The sequence below is a fragment of the Botryllus schlosseri genome, chromosome 15, assembly GCF_051294905.1.
Source record: "Botryllus schlosseri isolate E-star chromosome 15, Bs_hap1, whole genome shotgun sequence".
In the NCBI taxonomy this organism is placed as follows: Eukaryota; Metazoa; Chordata; class Ascidiacea; order Stolidobranchia; family Styelidae; genus Botryllus; species Botryllus schlosseri.
In genome coordinates, this window is record NC_137250.1 from 13,270,254 (window position 1) to 13,290,397 (window position 20,144).

Here is a 20,144-nt window from a genome sequence, read left to right on the forward strand (position 1 = left end):
TTGTGTGTTATGTGGCTGTCAATGGGAACCACCAGCAGTGGTGGCCCTACGATTGAGGGGCTGGGCGATACTTACAGGGGATCCCCATAAAAGTATGTAATCGCAGCTTCTGCGGCTCCGCACCCCAGACCCCCCGTTAGTATATATGTTTACCATCTTAGTATTGGTGCGCTATATGGAACGGAATTGCGTGATGCTTATATGAGGCTAAAACACGGCTTTTTTTATCATAGATGGTCAAATTATAAAAAAAAAGTGACCCAGTTAACCATAGCTCATGTCTTCACGTAGAAGATGTATGGCAGGTAGCTTGAATAATAGAATAGTGATGCAACTGCTGCAAGTTGAATAGGCCACACTAATTTGGACAGCTATCCGCTTACATTAGTGATAAGCCAGCACACCACGTCAAGGTTTGAGCCAGCGGTGGATTAGGCCGTATCTATTATTGCACGGTTGCAAGGCTAGAGTACATCAAAACCAAGTACCTCCACCAAATGCAGTGACTTGAAGATTTATCGGGATTTGGGAGTTTTTTAACAAATGCAGATATTTGATGAGTGACCTATCCTTGTGGAATCATCTTCTCGACTGGTTCACGGATTTCTACGTTTTTTCGCTATAATCCTTGGAAAATGCGTTTAAACCAGAGAGGGGGGCCAGGGCGACCGCCCACCTCAAAAGCCACCAGTGGACTGCGGTAACGGTGAAACTTATGTGAACCTTAATAATTTAGACGTTACCGTTCTTAAACGAACTATATTACGCATCTGTATGTAACGAAAATGAATGATTTCCGAACGCTGTCACATTCCGGAGTTAAATATGGCATAGTTTATTGTAACTTCCACCCACAAAACAAGAGTTTTAAAATCATGGACTCTGAAAATGAAGCGGAAATATATCCATATCAACTTGTTTAACTTGGAAATCACTTCATGCGCTTCGCTCGAACTATTATTGCACTAACATTTTGACGAATGCATCATTGTAATTCACGAAGATATAGGCTACTTCTCGGAGCCTGCATGTTACGCCATTTCGGCCTCGAACACGCATTGTAACTTCAAGTTGGATCTCTCTGACTAAGCATGGATAGCATTGGTGTTGGCTGATTAGTGTAACGAATCAACATATTGACCATGCATGCATATTGAATATGGGCGGGGGCAATTTGCCCTCTAAGCTGCGCGCGTGCGCACTGCGCATTGTTGACAAAGTCTACGCTCACAGAACAATGTGTGCCGCGCACAAAAAACAATCCACCTGATGATCATCATACCAAATTGACGACCAGTTCAATCCGCATCGACTATGTTGGTGTATATTATGACATTTCGCGCTTATGGTAGGCGTTTGCCCCACTCTACCCCATAATGTCTATCCTATACTAACAGAGAGAGAGAGAGAGAGAGACTCATGTGTGATACAAACCTACTGTTTGCTTTATCCTTACAATATATCTGGAAAAGTCAATGGTTGTCTGGTTTCTCAGGTTATCGGACACGCTGAACGTTTCACAATCACAATACCATAATATGCCCTGGCCATCGGCTCGAGAGACTGCGGTTATAGGCTATAGCAGGGTTGTAATGACTCGACTCGGGTCACGATTTTCGGATGGCTCGACTCGACTCGGGTCATTTTCTCAAAATACGGAAATGACTGGACTCGAGTCAATCTGTGTATTGACTCGACTTGGACTCGAGTCATTGCGCATGACTCGAAGCAAGTCATTGACTCGAAATTCAGACGGCGAAGACCGACATTTCATTGTAATTTCGAAGCAAACACACTATTGGGATTTCGTTTGTTGGTACTGGTGCTTTAAAATGCGACCAGAAGCTGCTAAAAGTGAGGAAAATTGATATATTATAAATGCGAACCATTCAATATCATCAAACAGAGTTAAAAACGTGGGGTTAGGAAGACTTTAACTGGAAACTGAGCAGTCAACACAATGACTTGGACTCGGACTCGAGTCATAATACCATGACTCGGACTCGATTCTCTGTTCGCTGACTTGGACTCGGACTTGACTCGGTGGGAATTGAAAATGACTCGACTTGACTCGAGTCAAAAATATAAAAGTGAGATTGACTTGTGACTCGGAGCCTTGTGACTTGGTTACAACCCTGGGCTATAGCACGTCTCGAAATGTCGGAAGTTCGAGCGCTTACCATTGCAACCCGATTCTTGAAAGTGTCTTTACAAAATAGCCCAGAGAGAGGACGTTGAAGGACGAATAATATTCAAGCAAGAGAATGAAAGTAGTGTGGAAGCGCCAAAAGAAACATCGAACATTGTTACACCAGCCTTCTCAGTACCTCTAGGCAGGCTCTAGCTGTAGGCCGAGGTGAATACTAGTGATACACGTCGTTTCGCCAACCTCATATCACATATCTGTTCATTAGCCTACATCGCATTGCACAATGCACATTAAGGGTGTTCAAAAATAACTTTTTCCCCGATTCCAGCCATTCACTGATTAGATTGTCAGGCTACCCTAAAAACGCTGCACACCAAATTTGGTTCAATTCTAACAAGTATTAGACTCCGCAGATCCATTAAAAATTTTAATTTATTAGAGAAAATTGAAAAAAAATAGGGTAACCTGACAATTTAATCAGTGAATGGCTGGAAACCGGGAAAAAAATTATATTTGAACATCCCTAATGCACATTGAGTGTCTTGAACAGATGACATTATTAAAAATACCCTGGCCGTAAAACACATTACAATATCTTGACACACTGTTCCATACGATTCTATACGTGCGGTGTGTACACTGTACGCGTACACGTGTACAGTTCTCGGATAGGCTCTATCAGTCTGCCTACCCCTATAGGCTACCTAAAATAATCAAACAACCAATACCCGCCTACCCTACATGCAGAACATAGGCCTATAATCGGTTCGCCAATTTTAGCATTCAAATCTCATCCAGGCGTGGGAAATTCGCATTTATAGATCAGTACGTTCCCCGTGGCCGACAGTGCTCAATAGTCGCTCTTTCCAACCCGCGACATCAAGATCGGGGCCCGTTCCAGCGAGAAATTGCGGAAGGCCCTTAGGGTCAACGTCTTCGTGAACATTCGTGAGGTTTTCGCCGTGCATCCGCATCTGAAAATCGCGAACCGCGATAATCGTTATCAATGCCCATTGCCCATGATCCAATAACTAGTGCCGCGCTGTACGAGATGCTTGGCATTATCGTTGCGTTGAGGATTGAGAAGTCTCGTTTCAGACTCGCCTAATGTAATAGCAATATAGGCGCCACAGACGCGGTTTTACTTAGTTCTATATGTTTGATGGCCCGCAATTTGCTCATATCGATTTATTGATATCGAATATGTTCTTTATTGAGCTTGGGCGAAAAAGGTAATGTCCAGACCAGCGAATTTCTGAAAATCGTCCGCAACAGAATAAAAATGTGCAGGCCGAAATCGTGGATAAACTCGGGCCCAGGGTATTGCATCTATGTATTTTATTAAAATAATACAGCCGGATTCACGGGGCTTGTTAACGATCCATAGTCGACAGTCACTGAGAGACCATGTGCCTTATGAACGAAAACGTGCTGCTGATTATGTAGCATTGATAAGCAATACGATGTCTCAGCCATATGATATATCACTGACTCGATTGACGAAATAATAGGTAAATCCGTAAACGGTAAAATGGGTAAATGTTGACATTCTTTTCGAGTTAGCGTTTTCACGGTAGGAAGTAGGTTAAACACTTCTTGAAATTGCTGCCCATGAGATTTATTAAGTGGAAACAAGCTGATTTGCTGTATAAGTAGGTGCTTTATATCATTTTATCCTATGGTGGATCGTTGGTCCTTCAAAATATTTTCAATCGATTAAATAGAAGTTAGACACACCCACTACACAGGGTTGCATTTAAAACAAACGGTGTTTTAAATCACTTTGTTCAAAACATGTACTAAACAGTGTTTTGAACAAAGGCCTTTTAAAAACAAATTGTGTTTTTTTAAGTTGTAAAATTATGCCATAATTGTGTAAATACTTTCCAAAAAACATGTTGTATAAGCCTACGGACGATTACCACCTGATAAAGCCGACGTATACGATATGGGAGGGTTGGAACCCTCAAAATAGTCGGTTCAACAGCTATAGTACGCTGATATTTCGCCAAGAGAGCTGTATTTACCCTGTATTTTCAATTGTCAATGTAAATCCAAAATGACGTCACAACTGAATATTCGTGACGTCATGACTTGAAAAATGTTTTAAACAAGGGCCATGTTTTAAGCATGTTCGTCTTGGATTGATTTTTGTTTTAAACGCAACCCTAGCCAATAGCCATGCCCCTGATATTTATACAGTAGGCGTAATACTGATTAGACGGAGAGTACGAAGATGCCATCAGGCGCATCGCATTCGTCGCAACATCGCTCATAAACTCAGCCATGTAAAGCATACTGGATTGTAGTGTCGATTTTAATGATCAGGTAGCCTGGAAGTTTCTCTGTGAAGAGGTTGAAATTTTCCTAACAGTTGTGTCCGGATCAGGACCAGTGACTGATTTGAAAATTATATTTTCTTCATTTGAAAATTCCAATGACCTGATTGGATTGTGGTTTATAAAATGTCCAAACACAATAGTTGTAAAGAATTTTTTCGTGGAAATGTCCGCTATATTTTTGCCCCGATATAGGAAATTTTCCATCACCAATAGTAAACATAGTAAACGAGGGATACTTACTCTTTTTTGAAGAGCTTCTTGGAGGTACAGAACTTCAATATACAATTAAATAGTATATTCATATTGAAATGAACCCGAATATTTTCGGCTGACACTCGTCAGGGGTAATCGTCAGCAACTAGTAGAGAATTGGAAAGAACATTGTATATCAACAATCGTATCACAAAATATGACGTCACCAGCATGAAATTTCGAATGAGAGAGCGTTCAATGTACTATTTTTAGGTGATACACGAACTCCTTTTGTTGACAGAGTTTTGGTTGGTGTATTTTGATAAAAGTTGATTCCAAGGCACACAAATGGAATTGTGAACGGCCTCGACCTACGATTCGAAATCGGTCGTCTCGATAATTATTCGCACAAATCGGATTATCCAACAGATGTTTGCCGATGGCAGAATTAATTGCCTTTGATCGATCAGCATCAATCTTAAGTGGATGAGTTAAGGGTGAGCTTTTCACATCGCGTGACGCACGTGTTCTGATAAATCTGGGGACATGTTGGTTTATGCGGTCCTGCAGACGTCTTGACGTTCTTCCCACGTAGCCACAATCACAGTGGCACCTATATTCGTACACTACATTACTTTGTTGAAGTGCAGGAAGCACGTCTTTGCGTGTTGAAGGGAGCAGTTGTGTTGTTGTAAAAATCACATTGGTTTTGACTGTATCGTAACATTTACCGACAGCAGAAATCAATTGTTTTTCAAAGCGGGTGGAAATGGGGCCAATCCAAGGTAGATGGATATAAACATCTTTTATTGTTCGTGCGGTGGGCTCTGTTCGTTTTTCTGCGTTGAATTGCGTTAATTTCCTCTCCATGCCGCGGCTGATGACGTGTTCAGGGTAACCGTTATCAAGTAAGATTTTTCGGATGTAGTCAAGTTCTAAACTCAGTTTGTTACCCGAACATATCATCAACGCTCTATGCACGAGTGTGCCTATGAGGTTAATTTTTCTGCGCCTACCTTGGATTGGCCCCATTTCCACCCGCTTTGAAAAACAATTGATTTCTGCTGTCGGTAAATGTTACGATACAGTCAAAACCAATGTGATTTTTACAACAACACAACTGCTCCCTTCAACACGCAAAGACGTGCTTCCTGCACTTCAACAAAGTAATGTAGTGTACGAATATAGGTGCCACTGTGATTGTGGCTACGTGGGAAGAACGTCAAGACGTCTGCAGGACCGCATAAACCAACATGTCCCCAGATTTATCAGAACACGTGCGTCACGCGATGTGAAAAGCTCACCCTTAACTCATCCACTTAAGATTGATGCTGATCGATCAAAGGCAATTAATTCTGCCATCGGCAAACATCTGTTGGATAATCCGATTTGTGCGAATAATTATCGAGACGACCGATTTCGAATCGTAGGTCGAGGCCGTTCACAATTCCATTTGTGTGCCTTGGAATCAACTTTTATCAAAATACACCAACCAAAACTCTGTCAACAAAAGGAGTTCGTGTATCACCTAAAAATAGTACATTGAACGCTCTCTCATTCGAAATTTCATGCTGGTGACGTCATATTTTGTGATACGATTGTTGATATACAATGTTCTTTCCAATTCTCTACTAGTTGCTGACGATTACCCCTGACGAGTGTCAGCCGAAAATATTCGGGTTCATTTCAATATGAATATACTATTTAATTACTCTTTTTTGTATCTTTTCCTTTATGAACGGTTTGGCTATTGCATAAAATATTGAGAATATTTTGTATTCGTTGACCATGTGCACTACTTTGACTCGCAGTGGCATCGCGTCCTAAATAAACCAGGTCTGCATGGTCATACATCACGGTCTGCAGGTAATACTCTACGAGTTACGTAGTGTTTATACATGTAGGCCTATATAAGTTTGGCCCAGTGTTCATAAAGAGTTACCTTTCCAATATTGCAACTACAAGGGATAATATACATATGAGACAAAATGTGATTGAAAATAGCTACGATTCACTACCGATTATATTAACTCGGGTCGATAAATGAACTCCGAACGCGCGTTTAAGATTTTGTCTTTGGCGCTATAGTATTTGCGTCATATGAAAATCTTGCCGCTCTGGTTTTAATTTATTCATATAATTGTTGTTGTCATTTTGAAACTAATTAAGTGCGTGTGTGTCCTCGCCCTGCATTACTTAGGATTCTTTGTTCTTAAACTATAGCTGCACTTATATCTTAAATTTTGTAAGCTAATCACAGAAAATCCTTCATACGCCTTTTATAGACTTTTCTAATTCCAAGCTTAGAAAGTCGTTTCTTTACAGATTGAACCATTGTTAATAGGGATGGTGTGAACCTCTGAAAGGTTCAGGTTCGTGTGAACGTGAACGTTTTTGAAAGGTTCTGTGTGAACGCGAACGTGAACCTCATGACGTCACGTGACGTCATATTGCTAATTCCAGCCCTACATTTCAGTGGAGTGATAGACTATATTAATGTACAGATTGTACAATGTACACGATGCCTAGCGACGACTCAGGCCACATAATGCCACAATGCAGAAGTAGGCTACATATTAACGTTTTAAACGTTGCAAAATGAATCAACTGAGACAATCAAATAATATAATGATCCCATGAAATCAATTTTTTCCGTCGCTTTGCCAATAATCTCGACGACGACTTGCTAGGAATATAAAGCTTACGCCTTAAAGGCCATACCAGACAATGTATTCGGCGTCTGAGTATTGCTACGAAGATCTTGAGCAGAGTGTAGAACCGGTTTCTATACTTAGTACCAGGGCTGTGGAGTTGGTAAATCTTACCGCCGACTCCAACTCCGACTCCACACATTTTCAACATGCCGACTCCGACTCCTGAGTCTTTGAACGTACCGACTCCGACTCCAACAGCAATACCAATTGACTTCGAAAATTGTATACCACAGTAACGGTTGAATGACTATCATATAATCATTAAACATATGCAAAAATGATTAACGATGGCATGCAAAATTGCTTCATTGTGGCACAGCTCGAATTATTCACTACGCAATTAACATGAAAGATTGCCTTTCTAAATATCCTTCCCTTCTACATATATGTGGTAAACATTGACTCTCTAATATCCTAATATGCACGAATCATTCGAACATGACATATATCCAATCTTGTATGATTAAAATGTAGATAAAACAATCGAAGTGCAGCTCTAGTGTATGAATCAGCAACTAATACAGAGATGTAACTTACTAATTTTCTCATTAGACACTATATTAACAATATGAAGTTATTGTTTCGCGTTATTCTGAAGTTCTGTACCACAAATGGATTGTTCAAACACTATATTGATTATAAGAACACAAACTTTTACTACTAATAGACATTGGTCATTAATAAAATTCAGGAAGTGTAGTCAAATAGCATATGTATAGTCAACATGCACTAAGTCAAGTATTCAAAGACTAGGACTTGCAGTCTTTCTTAATCAATCGACCCAAGCAGCTAAGCTACACTACAATATTTATAATTTTGTCAAGTGGGTAGCAGTGTTTGGTTCTATTTACATCAATTTTACAAAACCATACGCAAATAATGTCAAATTTTATCGATATCAGGGGTGGCAAACCTTTTCGGCCAAAGGGCCCCATGAGATGTACTAATCATTGCGAGGACAACTGGAATGTTGATAACCTTTTTTAGTCGCCCGATAGGAGCGAACCGAATTAGGTAACATTAAAAAACATTTATGTCATGCAACTGTGCAGTGTGCAGTCATGCCGTGGTCGCGCGAAGAGCGAAATTTTTTCAAAGGTAATGAATGAATTTTATCAATAAATATGCTAGTCACATATATTGGGCTCATTTGGCAAGGACAGGAATATTTCGCGTTTAGACATAGCAAGATCAACGGTTGCGGTGAACATGCCTCTATCATTTTGTTGCAATTTTCTAATCTCGAGAATTACCTCGCATGCCACACAAAACCTTCTGGCGGGCCGCATTTGGCTTGCGGGCTACGGGATGGCCCCCTAATCTGTATCGTTATTAATAACGGTGATTGATGAAACATGACAATCCTATTGAAAATCCTTTGAAAGTAATTGTTTTCATGATGAAGAAGTTGGAGTCGGAGTCAGAGTCTGAGTCAGGGTCATTTTCACAAACTCCGACTCCAGTCCATATTTTTAACGCGTCCGAATCCGACTCCGACTCCGCAGCCCCTTGGTACCGATATTACGAATAACTCCATTAACAAGTTATGCATCAGTATAGCCAACACTCCAATCGCACGGATTTGGTTTTCACGACACAATAAACATATAAAGTCAAGATTGACTCCGTACGCCTGCTAGATTTTTTACATCAGACAACGATATCAATTTCATTGATTGGTGGAATAAGCATCATTCGCTGACTACATGTGGTATATTGCACTCTTGATGTTGTGTGATTGTGGGTCAATCTCACATCAGAAAATTTTGAGGTTGTCAAGGTGCAAGCTCGTTTGGTCTTGATATTTTTTACGCTGCCAGCGCCATGCATAGAGTGACCCGCAGTTGAAATGCAATAAATTTCAACCAAAGATGTTGAAATGAAGTGAAAATTGTAATATATGAAAAAGGTTCACAGTGCAGAACCTACCAAGGTTCGTTTGTGAACGTGAACCTCTAAATTTCTGAGGTTCACACACAGATTGTGAACGTGAACCTCGCGTTCACACCATCCCTAGAATACCGAATGTGTCACAATCACTATCGCTATAGACAACGCAGACCCTGTTGCACATGCAATCACAGACAAAATTGCAAGCCTGCATGAATTAGTCTCAGACGAACAATATTTGTATTATTGAGAACTTTTTATTCAGATCGGTATTTGTCGATTGAGTGTGAGTTGAGGTTTTGAGTGGCCCGTGGGATGAACTAAAAATTTAATGAGCCTCACAACGAAATTTCGGATGTTGATAACGAAAATATCAGTTCCGAATTCCAACAAACTGGTGTAGCCAGGGGAAAGCCATATAGTTCGTAGATCTTCGTATATCGCCACGAAGTAGACTATTTCGCGGCAGATTTAATTGACTCGCGCGACTTATTGCCACTCGTTTTCTTTTTTACATAATACATTGGTACCCCTGAGAATTAAAACACGCTAAATATACAATTGAGTCTAACTGTATTCACAATTACGTGAGAACGCGCCGTTCAACATGAAACTTCTTCGCGTGCGATAAAACCTTGGCACAAAATGATAGACGTATGTCGGCTAAATCCGTCGATATTGATATGTCCAAGCGACGATAGGAGTCCCGTCCTTGCAAATTGAGCCTAGCGGTATGCAGACTGCAGAGGCAACCCACTTTATATGCAATTAGCAATATTATTGACCTAACTCATAGATTAACTTTGAAATTTTTTCGCGCTTGTTGGTTAGGACATAATTGCGCAGTGAGTTTTCATGACATAACTCTAATCGATTTTGATGCGTAGTGAGAAAAGTCTCATTTTCACCGTTACCTATCGGACGGTCATCAACATTCAAGTGGCCCGCGCACTGGTTCGTAAATCTCATGTGGCCCTTCGGTCGAAAAGGTTGGCCACCACTGTACTACTGTATAACATTTGTGGCTATTCGGCTACCTTGATAATATTTGCTGTTGCAACACACATGTGCAGGCCGTGTTATTTTTGGCATATGCCAAAACTGCCAAAAATAACTTATTTTTGGCATTTTTCGATTTTTATTTTTGGCATCATCCTCTAAATAGATAGTTTCAGCCTCGAATTAGTCACAAAAACGCTTTATTTGGGCGAGTTTGTTAAAAGACACCACAAAATGTGCAGCATCCACTTATAATCAGTGCCAACAAACAATAAGAAGAAAAAACCTAACGATTTCATAGGTTAATAATATCAAACGAAACCACAAAATGTGCAGTATCCATCGGAATCGGTGCCAATAAGCAAAAGAAAGAAAAGCCTAACAAACACGCTCAACAGCTGATTGTTACAGCTATTGAATAGACTTATATCGTTTGCACTGTAACAGTGCTTCCAAACTCAGGTCAGCTAAGTTTCTCCTAAATTCATTTCTCGCCCAGAGAATCTGGGAAATATCGGCTTCAACAGTAGCCGTTGAGGGAAAGAATGTTGCCAGTCATCCACAAAAGGTTTTCAGAGCTTCAAAACCTTTGGAGGGCCAAACCGGCTTCCATGCATCATGAAAAGAGATCACTTCGCCAGTGCCATCGATCTCGTCGCGGAAAGAATTGTCTTCCCGATCCTTTTCCAGAAGTTTCCTGTGTTGTCTCTCACCACATTCTATTTAGTAGCCCGACTATCCTTTCTCCTTCAGTCTGCTGATATATTCACTTCAGGTGACTTTAATATCACAAACTCGCATGGAAGAGTCCTGGGAAGGTTAGCTTGTTTAAGAACATTGACGCAACAAGACTGTCTGGCAAAACGAGACTATATAGCTCAGAAATAGCCAGACAGTTTGTTGCGTCACAATGTTCAACTCGATCACAATCCAAAAATCGTGGTTGATTTTGGGGGTTCCAGTTCCATGAGCAGAATATAATTTATATTTTAATAATCATTACTGCGGCAGCATCTCATTGATACCCGTTTTATCAAATTTAGCGCTCGACAAGCCGGTCAAAAATGGTCGTAAAATTGCCTTTGGACAAATGGAAAGTATGACGTAATCCAAATGCAGTCAGCCGTTCAATCTCGCTGTGCCCACACCATTTATGACACCATGCTTTCACCCCTAATGGGTGGGCTGGACCCAGATTAAGAAACCTGCCTTTCACAAACGCTCTTCTCGCTTGTAACGCGGTCCTGTTAACACAGCACCATGAACGAAATTCACTATTTGGCGGGCCGTGTTATTTTTGGCATATGCCAAAAATTGCTTATTTTTGGCATTTTCAAATTTTTATTTTTGGCAGTTTTGGCATCTGGCTCCTGAAATGTCAAAAATAACACGGCCTGCACATGTGGAAATATCGTAAATACAGGAACAGGTCAAAGGTCATGCACTGTCGCTTGAGGAAACGCTATACTTGAAACAACAATTCATATATGACATTATTGTAGACTTACGGTCATTACTCCTGATAATCGCTTCATGATAGTTGGAGATAACATTTTCAGCAAATGCACTCCAGCTTGCGCGTAGTCATTAATTTGCGTGATGCCGTTAATCTGAAATTAATTTCGAACTTAGGTGGCTGATTCGCGTTCTTGTGCTGTGCATTCGTTATTCACCTGGACCGACTCATCTTCTAGCAAGTACTCCAATAAGATGATTCCAACTGCCATTTGATCATACATAGTGACACCTTCATGCCAGTTAACTCCTGTACATTGTACATCGAAGTGGTCAATGTTACAGTATGAAGGAATGGATATTGGAGTAGTCGACGGTATAAAAAAATATTGTTTTGTGTGACAAGAGTGCTGACGCAAGCAACAAAAACGCCGTCACAGTGCTTAGATCGGAGGTTGGCAAACTACGGCCCGCAACACCGTTATGTGCGGCCCGCGAGAGTCTAGAGAAACTTTTTACAAATATTGATAAAATGTGTACTAAAAATCGAATTAATGCAGGGACTTGATTAACTTTTTCTTAGTATATTCCACAATGATAAGTCCAAGACAGCGGTTCTCAAACTGGTGGGCGCGCCCCCTTGGGGGCGTGGAAGCATCTGAATGGGGGCGCGAAAATGAGCTCGACTGAAAAAGATTTTTCACGCTTCGCGTGATATACATCCAATTCATACTTATTGCTCTGTATTTAGTGTGAATTACATATTTAAAAATCTCTCATCCACAGTCGTAACCTTCCATGCCATCAAACTACCCGTTAGACTCGCTAGCATCCTGGTTGTGTTTTTGATATGACGATAAGGGGGCGCGAAATCTTTCACCAGCGTGTACTCAAAGGTGGTGTGGACACTCGGAAAATCACGTGACTGTCAGGCCCAGATACCTTTGACGACTTTGTTATTGTCGATCCGTCTGCAACAGTAATTAAAGGCGAAGTCGCTATTGGTCTTTGTTGATTTTAACTATGTTCCATATCGACACTGTACTAAGTTTCAAGGCTTTGACTCAATAACTACAGTAGTAAGTACGTTATCAAAGTCGAGTATCCAGGGTCTGCGTGAGATGATTTGGCATTGAGCCTACCGCAAACTGGAATTTTCGCAAAATTTGATATTGGTATTTGTGAATTTTGAAAGTGTTTCATACCGAGATGGATGACGAAATTCGGAATGGTATATCTTGGTTGTGGTCTCCAGCTTCGGAGTAAGTTTCAGGATTGTCACTCAATGATTAGCATATTAATTCCGTTATTAAAGTCGTCAATATATCGGTGCGCGTTGATCTACCATATACTCGACTTCGACAGCGAAATTACTACGCTAATCATCAAGTCACAGCCTTGAAACTTGGTACAACGCTAGATGACAGCATCAAAATATACCATACTAAATCTTGTCACCCGAGTCGATATGGAACATAGTTAAAATCAACAAAGACCAATAGAGACTTCGCCTTCAATTACTGTTGCAGACGGATCGACAATAACAAAGTCGTCAAAGGTATCTGGGCGTGACAGTCACGTGATTTTACGAGTGTCCACACCGACTTTGAGTACACGCTGCTTTCACCATCATGAGGGGGGGCTTGTCTTAAAAAGTTTGAGAACCACTGATCTAAGGTATTTACATAATATCACATCTGCAACGAGATTGACATAATTTGGATCACGAGTGGGAAATCAGAATTGGCCACTTCATTTTTAATTATTTCGGTGATGAGCTTAGAAAACGATTCGGGCGTGCCTTAGGTAGATTCGCTGTCTGTATGCGTAGAATTGGGGTATATATTTTATCTACACATAGTAGAAGCGTGTTTGAAGCTAGCATTGTTATGATGCTGTCAGCATTGTGTATCCTGGAAATGAACCAAAAGTGGAATTAGTAAATCTATGAACAGATCGCTTCTGACAGATTTAAATTTCAATCTTGTTCTAAGAATCGGGCCAACCGACTTTCATCTCATAGTTTTGACAAATTGGTTATTGAAGTCCGCCAGACTATGAAATCTCGCCACTATTTGTTTCTGTTCTGACACATGTACGATATCATCAAAGCAATGTTTGGCTTGTTTTAAATAAGCACATATATTATATCCATGTCCTCACTATATAATCAAATATCAATATTGCGTTTTGGTTTATAATCCCAATTTTATATAGTGCGGCCCGCGAATGAATTCAGATGTTGAATGCGGCCCGCGAGCTCAAAAGTTTGCCCACCCCTGGCTTAGATAGTAATGTAGCCCAGTGGTTCTCAACCGCCGGTCCGCGGACCGGTGCCGGTCCGCGACGACATTCCTGCCGGTCCGCGAGGAATTTTACAATTTTATACTTTAATTTCGAGATGCAATGTTGCAGGCTTGTCCTTTGATAAAATAAATAAAACATCTAATTTTAAACTGATTAAAAACTTCGTGAGGTAACATTAGGGCTAGAAACATGTTCGATTTGACTTTATGTACAAGACGTTTCATTTGACGACATGCGAGCGATAAATACAGAACAGATACGAGCTCACTCATCGCTAAGCAGCGCAGTTTGATCATTGGTTTTCGATTCATTTATTTTGTGCAGGACCGTAACTGGGGCACCCCAAACCGCCCAATTGGAGAGGGGCCGAGCTTGAAAAGGGCCCAAAATTATTTCGCAAATGAATATAAATCATAGCGTTTTATTTAAAACTTTTTCCAACATTTTTCAATTTCTTTTTGGGCTTTGCACGATTTAGTGTCCCTAAATGTCTTGCTTATTAGGTGCCCTTCTCCGAGATATACGCATGATTTATAGGCATTTCAGCGTCAGCCATTGCCGCACCACGACGTATCCACACATAATGAAGTTTAGGTTAACATATGGGAAATTTGGGCCTAAAATTCGACCGCGAGAAAAGCGCTTCAGTCGTGAATGATCGAAAATTGTCGCCATTGTCGCGATAAGCTACGTAAACTCTCTGCTTATACGCTGAGTAGAATGGATGTGATCACAAGTACAGGTGAAAACATCCACCCAAGTGTAGGGTCTTGGGGCGAAGCCCCCGGAAGTTTGGCTTATCGCCCTCTGGGGGCCCCAAGATCAACGTTTTTGGGGGTGGGCTGACGAAGTGCTTTTTCGGCCCAGATTTGCGGATGGCCGGTATAACTGCTGTAATGTGTTTTATTGCGGCACGCACTGTATTCGCAGTTGCCGGAGTAGCCTGCGTCTGGTGGCAGTGGGCAATGAGCAAGGTAGCACGACAAGGTGCTTGGTTCGACTCCGATACGCTTCTTCTCTTGATATTGTCTGTCGGTATTGAGTTGGCGTGGCCGTTTAAACCCCTTTGGCGCGAAAGACTGTAAACGACTCTCAGCGGTAGCACGTTTATCTGGACAAGGCAGTTTTACCTCGACTTGGCAGACTCACTACCATAAAATCACATGGATGCCATCATGAATATTATTAAATACGATCAAAACCCTCCAAATGTCACTCTCTAGCATCATATAATTGCCAAAAACGGTTGCATACTTTACATTTTGGCTTCATTTCAATTTTGACAGTTTACCGGTCCGCCAGACATTTTTTGAAATTTTACCGGTCCGCGAGGCGAAAAAGGTTGAGAACCACTGATGTAGCCGACGGAAAATCTTTACACTTGCCGATTCTACTGATTATAACAGTTGATCCATCCTTTGCTTTTTGTCTGATTGGTACGACTCCGCCTCGGTCAAGCAAGTGTGCCACCTGTTGTGGGTCGTCAACCTACAGCATATTTAAGGTGATGTAGCGGCTACAATCAGTTAACTGTACTATTATGTGATGCTAACCTTGTCAAACACTTCCCTAATCTCGCTTCGCTTACGATGGTAATTTACCAGCGTTGCAAACGCTTTGTCTTGGTTGAACTTTTTCGCTCGTAAAAACCTGCATCGGATTGACAAAATTGCGATTGGTTTATTTATCAGTAATTTATAGACTACAACGGTCAATATCTGCTATATCTGCATATTTATACGGAAACCATATCATATTCGCATCTATCTATAGCTGCGCGAGTTCATCACGAACTGCATCGTAATCGGTCAAGGCTCAAGCTAGCTAACATTACACCACCACCACCAATCCTACTCGTCATGGTGAGATGAACGTTGCTAGCCACATGGACAAGTTGCAAAACCATCGGCACGCCAGATTGTTTATGCTCTATGCATTCGATATCCGTTATTATGCTGTAAGAGTGTAAGGCAAGATTGTCAAACTCAACTATATAACTAGCGTCGCGAGCCGGTCAGCCGGATTTGACAGGCCTTTTGATGCCTTGCTGGTCGGGCCAGTGAAATGATGCCGAAATCAGTGCCTTTATTTTGATAAGATGTTTCATTGTGAAGGTTATACATAATATCTACTAATACGAATCATTAGCTCGTTATTAACGATAGCTTTATTTTCACCACGGCGGAGAAAGTAAGAGATGTACAATGTGCATAATCTGCATATATTATGTTTCCCGCAACTGGCATACTTCTACAATCTACAGTGCCATCGCCAACTAAAACCATGACAGTGCGTATTTGATGAATAGGATTTATATATATTAAATTGTCGTGCACACTGCACAACTTGGGGGAATGACTTATGGAGTTAGAATGAGTTATAAGCGGTGCAAAACCATGTCGGACTGGCATACATAGTAAAATGTCAGTAATAGAAATCCTGACTTTGTAGCAATGTGTTGGGGATAATACTAGCATATTTTCGTTTATTTTACATCGTCGGGTGGACCGGATCAAGCCCGCGGCCGTCTGTTTGGCTTGCTTTCTGTATTGTACTATGTATGAGTTCCGGGTGGAGTTGCTGGGCCGAATTTTATTAGGAAAGAAGGTAGGGTGGTTCGGAGTATTGAATACTTTACGAATTTTGTTCAAGGCAAAAGCATTTACGTTAACTGTATGACAGGACTGTTCTTAAACGAGGTTCCGTGAAAGGGAAATACTGAAACTATACAACTATGAATTATAAAACTCGACCCATTTATTGCGAACATTGTTTTAGATAGAACATTCGATAAGTTAATGAATGATGCCCGGTAAAGGATACCTCAGAATGAATGCGTCATCACTCCGAAGCAATTGAAATTCTTGCTGTTCTTTGAGAAATCGATTTCGCAATTTGTCGATTTCCTCCAGTCTTTCGTCGTTGTTTTCAGGTTCGTTCAATTCTGTAACGGCCTTCTTCAACAGTTCGGAATCCAATTTGCATTCATACCTGACTGTCATGGTATCAACTATAACTACAGTCACCAACCGCCAATGTTATACTGAAGATATGTTTGGTTATAATTGAAGGTCAGAAATGTTTGAATAGAGAATGTAGGCCTAACACTCTGCCGGTAACACTGACATATAGTACAAATACACACAGCACACGCGCTTCAATATTCACAGTGTAGCCTACATATGAACACAAAATCTTCTATAGTCGCTGAGGCCATGCATTGTTATTGAGGTGCCGCTTCTATCACGACCGGCCTATAAGCCTCCACTGCTCCGCTGCTCAATAAAGCTGACTAATTCCTTGTAGTAGACGACATACAACCAAACCACTGTTCTCAGCTGCATGCGTGCATTAGACTCATTGACCAACTTATACCGAATACCCTGTGATGTTTGTTTAAAATATTGACGATCTGAGCCTCGGAACAAATATAGTTTCGCTACATTAATCGGCTCGTAACCTTTGTGCGCCATTCTCAGCACTGGTAGGTCGTAGGTTCAATCCCCGACCGGGTCCGACCAAACAATTGAACCATAGTGTCCTATATTGTGTGGACACAAGCAAATCTCACGTCTCAGTGAAATTGATATACGTCACACTTTCCATTTGGCTGAAGGCAATTTGACGGTGATTTTTGACCAGCTTTCCGATCATCAAATTGGATAAAACGGGTATCAATCGAAAGCTGCCGATGTACTGATTACGAAAATATAAATTTTATTTCGCTCGAGTCTCTGGATCCCTCACAAATCACAATCAGCCTCGAATTTTTCATTATTATGGAGAGTGGCATAGTGACGCAACAATGCTGTCCGGCGAAACGAGAGCGTAGCTCTGGAGCAAATGAGTGGCTGCCAGAGGTGGTCAGTAACGAAGTACTTCTACTTTTTCGAAGTGCTCAAGTAGTTTTCCTCTACTTCTGGTACTTACTCAAGTAGATCTTTTTTTCGCTACTTCTACTTCATAATATTTTGTGAACTATTTACTTACTTTCCGCTATTTTCAGTTTGTCAAGTAGAAGTAGTTTAATCCCCAATAAGAAAGATAGCCTGAGGAATTTCGGGGCTGTTTTCACGGATTACCAACATTTAATTTTCATGAAACTCATTTAATACCAAGAATTTTTGTTGCGCTTCGCGCACAGTAGATATGGAGTGACAAATGTATTTTAACGAAAGTATCGCTGAATAAAATTTAGATATCGGGTTGCGTGGTTCCGTTCACATTGCATTGCCTAAATGTCCTCCTTTTTGGCAATTCGTCCTCCTTTACAGCTTTTAGAGCTACGTTAGTCGATAGATTCGGGTGAAAATGGGCATAAATGAGGGTAAATAGGAAATTCGTGGTTCGAACGAAAGTGACAACCTTTCTTTTAGTCGACCAACGCCAAGTCTAAAAGAAAAACTGTATTTCTGGAGTTGAGCTGGAAAGTTGATTTTTTTTAGTCAACCAACCACAAGTTCATGGAAAATTTGCCATTTTTTCCGGATTCTACTCCAGTATTCTAAGTCTGAAAAAGTGTCCTACTTTCCCGATTCCAAAATATAGTAACCCTAGTTTCATGGTAATGAACAAAGGCAGGCAATGCGTTACGTAAATACTATATTATTCTGTTACAAATGAATTGCAGCTGCGCTGCTGCAGCGATTGGCACAGACCGCATGTAAAGTAGGCCTACAACAGTTATAACTTTCAGTTTGTGCAATGTGCAATCTTTCGATACCAAGCGATCCAACTGATACTGTGGTTCGACAAAATTGTTTTGTTTATTGCTCACACAAACTACGTTAGTACTTATGGCCTGTTTAGAATAATATAATTCATATGCAGCACGATACAAGCTATTTCAGAGTCACAACTCTGCGGAAATTTCAGGACAGAAACTATCAATGAATAGAATCGTGCAACCAATCTCCCTTCGAATGTAATCGTATTTCGTTGCGGTGCAATAATGCTCTTAAAATCATTATTCGCTCGTTGTACAGTACAGGCGGGTATAAACGTGCGTTCAAAAAGCTTCGCGGCCTAATAAAGCTGTTTGTTGTGATTGACTGGTTAGAAAAATCAATATTGCATGACAATAACAAAAATAAACATCCATGGTGAGTAGGGCTCTTCAAAAATGACTTTTTTTTCTCAAATCGTACTGGGTACTTGATAAAATTGTTAGGTTACCTAATTTAAACACACACACAAAATTTGGTTCAATTCCAGCCAGTAACCGCTTTGCTACAGGAGAAGAAAGTTTCTATTTATTATATAAAAATAAATAATAAAAAATTTGAAAATTTTCTTTTCACCGCATGAAAGTGTTAGGCTGTCAATAGAAACTATCCTCACCAAATTTGGCTCAATTCCAACCGGTGGAAGCAGGGTTAGTGATGTCTAAAAATTTTGATTTGAATAAAATAGTATTTACGGTGAGCACAACTAAAATAAATAAACAAAGAATCGGTCACCGTAAATACTATTTTATTCAAATCCAAATTTTTCGACGGCAATAACTCCGCTTCCACTGGTTGGAATTGAACCATATTTGGTGACCATCGTTTCTATAGACACTTTCATGGGGTGAACAGAAAATTTTCAAATTTTTTATCATTTATTTTTAATATAATAAATATAAACTTTCTTCTCCTGTAGCAACGCGGTTACTGGCAGGAATTGAACCAAATTTTGTGTGTAGGCTTAAATTAGGTAACCTAACAATTTTATCAAGTAGCCAGTACGATTTGACAAAAAAAGTCATTTTTGAAGAGCCCTAATCGTGAGCTTTGGTGACGATGAGCGGAGATTAAAAGCGTCTCGTTGTTCTGCTGCTTGACTGAAAGAGGAAATTGATTATTTATATTACTGGCAAATATGATTGGGTCACTCCGGCCTTGAAGACTTCGGTTTCGGGTTAATTGGTGTCCGAATTAAGCGGAGTCTACAGTACATCTTTGGAACGGACAAATCCAATTTGCTGTAACTGGTTAGACTATTTCAAATTTATGTTCAGATAAATCCGAAAAAATCTAGCTTACTCATAGATGTTGAAAAAATCCTGTTAAGATTCTAATTTGGAATTATTTTAAATGTTACAGTCCAGCAAAA

The 20,144-nt window shown here is 40.5% G+C and overlaps 1 protein-coding gene across 2 annotated transcripts; it reads right to left on the reverse strand.

Annotated features, from left to right (window-relative positions):
- Positions 1 to 2,910: 2,910 nt before the first annotated feature.
- Positions 2,911 to 19,220, reverse strand: LOC145457652 (alpha-tocopherol transfer protein-like). 2 transcript variants are annotated; one of them, XM_080335873.1, is made up of 7 exons: positions 16,872 to 19,195; positions 15,602 to 15,698; positions 15,434 to 15,536; positions 11,960 to 12,051; positions 11,795 to 11,896; positions 6,396 to 6,506; positions 2,911 to 3,123 (listed from the first exon to the last, which is right to left on the reverse strand). In XM_080335873.1, exons 1-7 carry the CDS (start codon positions 17,048 to 17,050, stop codon positions 2,965 to 2,967), a joined length of 843 nt encoding a protein of 280 aa, XP_080191999.1. In that variant the 5' UTR covers positions 17,051 to 19,195; the 3' UTR covers positions 2,911 to 2,964. The 2 variants fall into 2 exon arrangements, with proteins under 2 accessions (XP_080191999.1, XP_080192000.1); XM_080335874.1 differs by lacking the exon at positions 6,396 to 6,506 and having other exon boundaries at positions 16,872 to 19,220.
- Positions 19,221 to 20,144: the final 924 nt, after the last annotated feature.

Coding starts and splice junctions, on each gene's coding strand:
- LOC145457652 (XM_080335873.1), bottom strand. CDS start 17,050: ATGACAGTCAGGTATGAATGCAAATTGGATTCCGAACTGTTGAAGAAG. Junction 15,537..15,601: donor TTAGGGAAGTGTTTGACAAG/GTTAGCATCACA, acceptor AATATGCTGTAG/GTTGACGACCCACAACAGGT. Junction 12,052..15,433: donor TGTTATAATCAGTAGAATCG/GCAAGTGTAAAG, acceptor TACAATGTACAG/GAGTTAACTGGCATGAAGGT.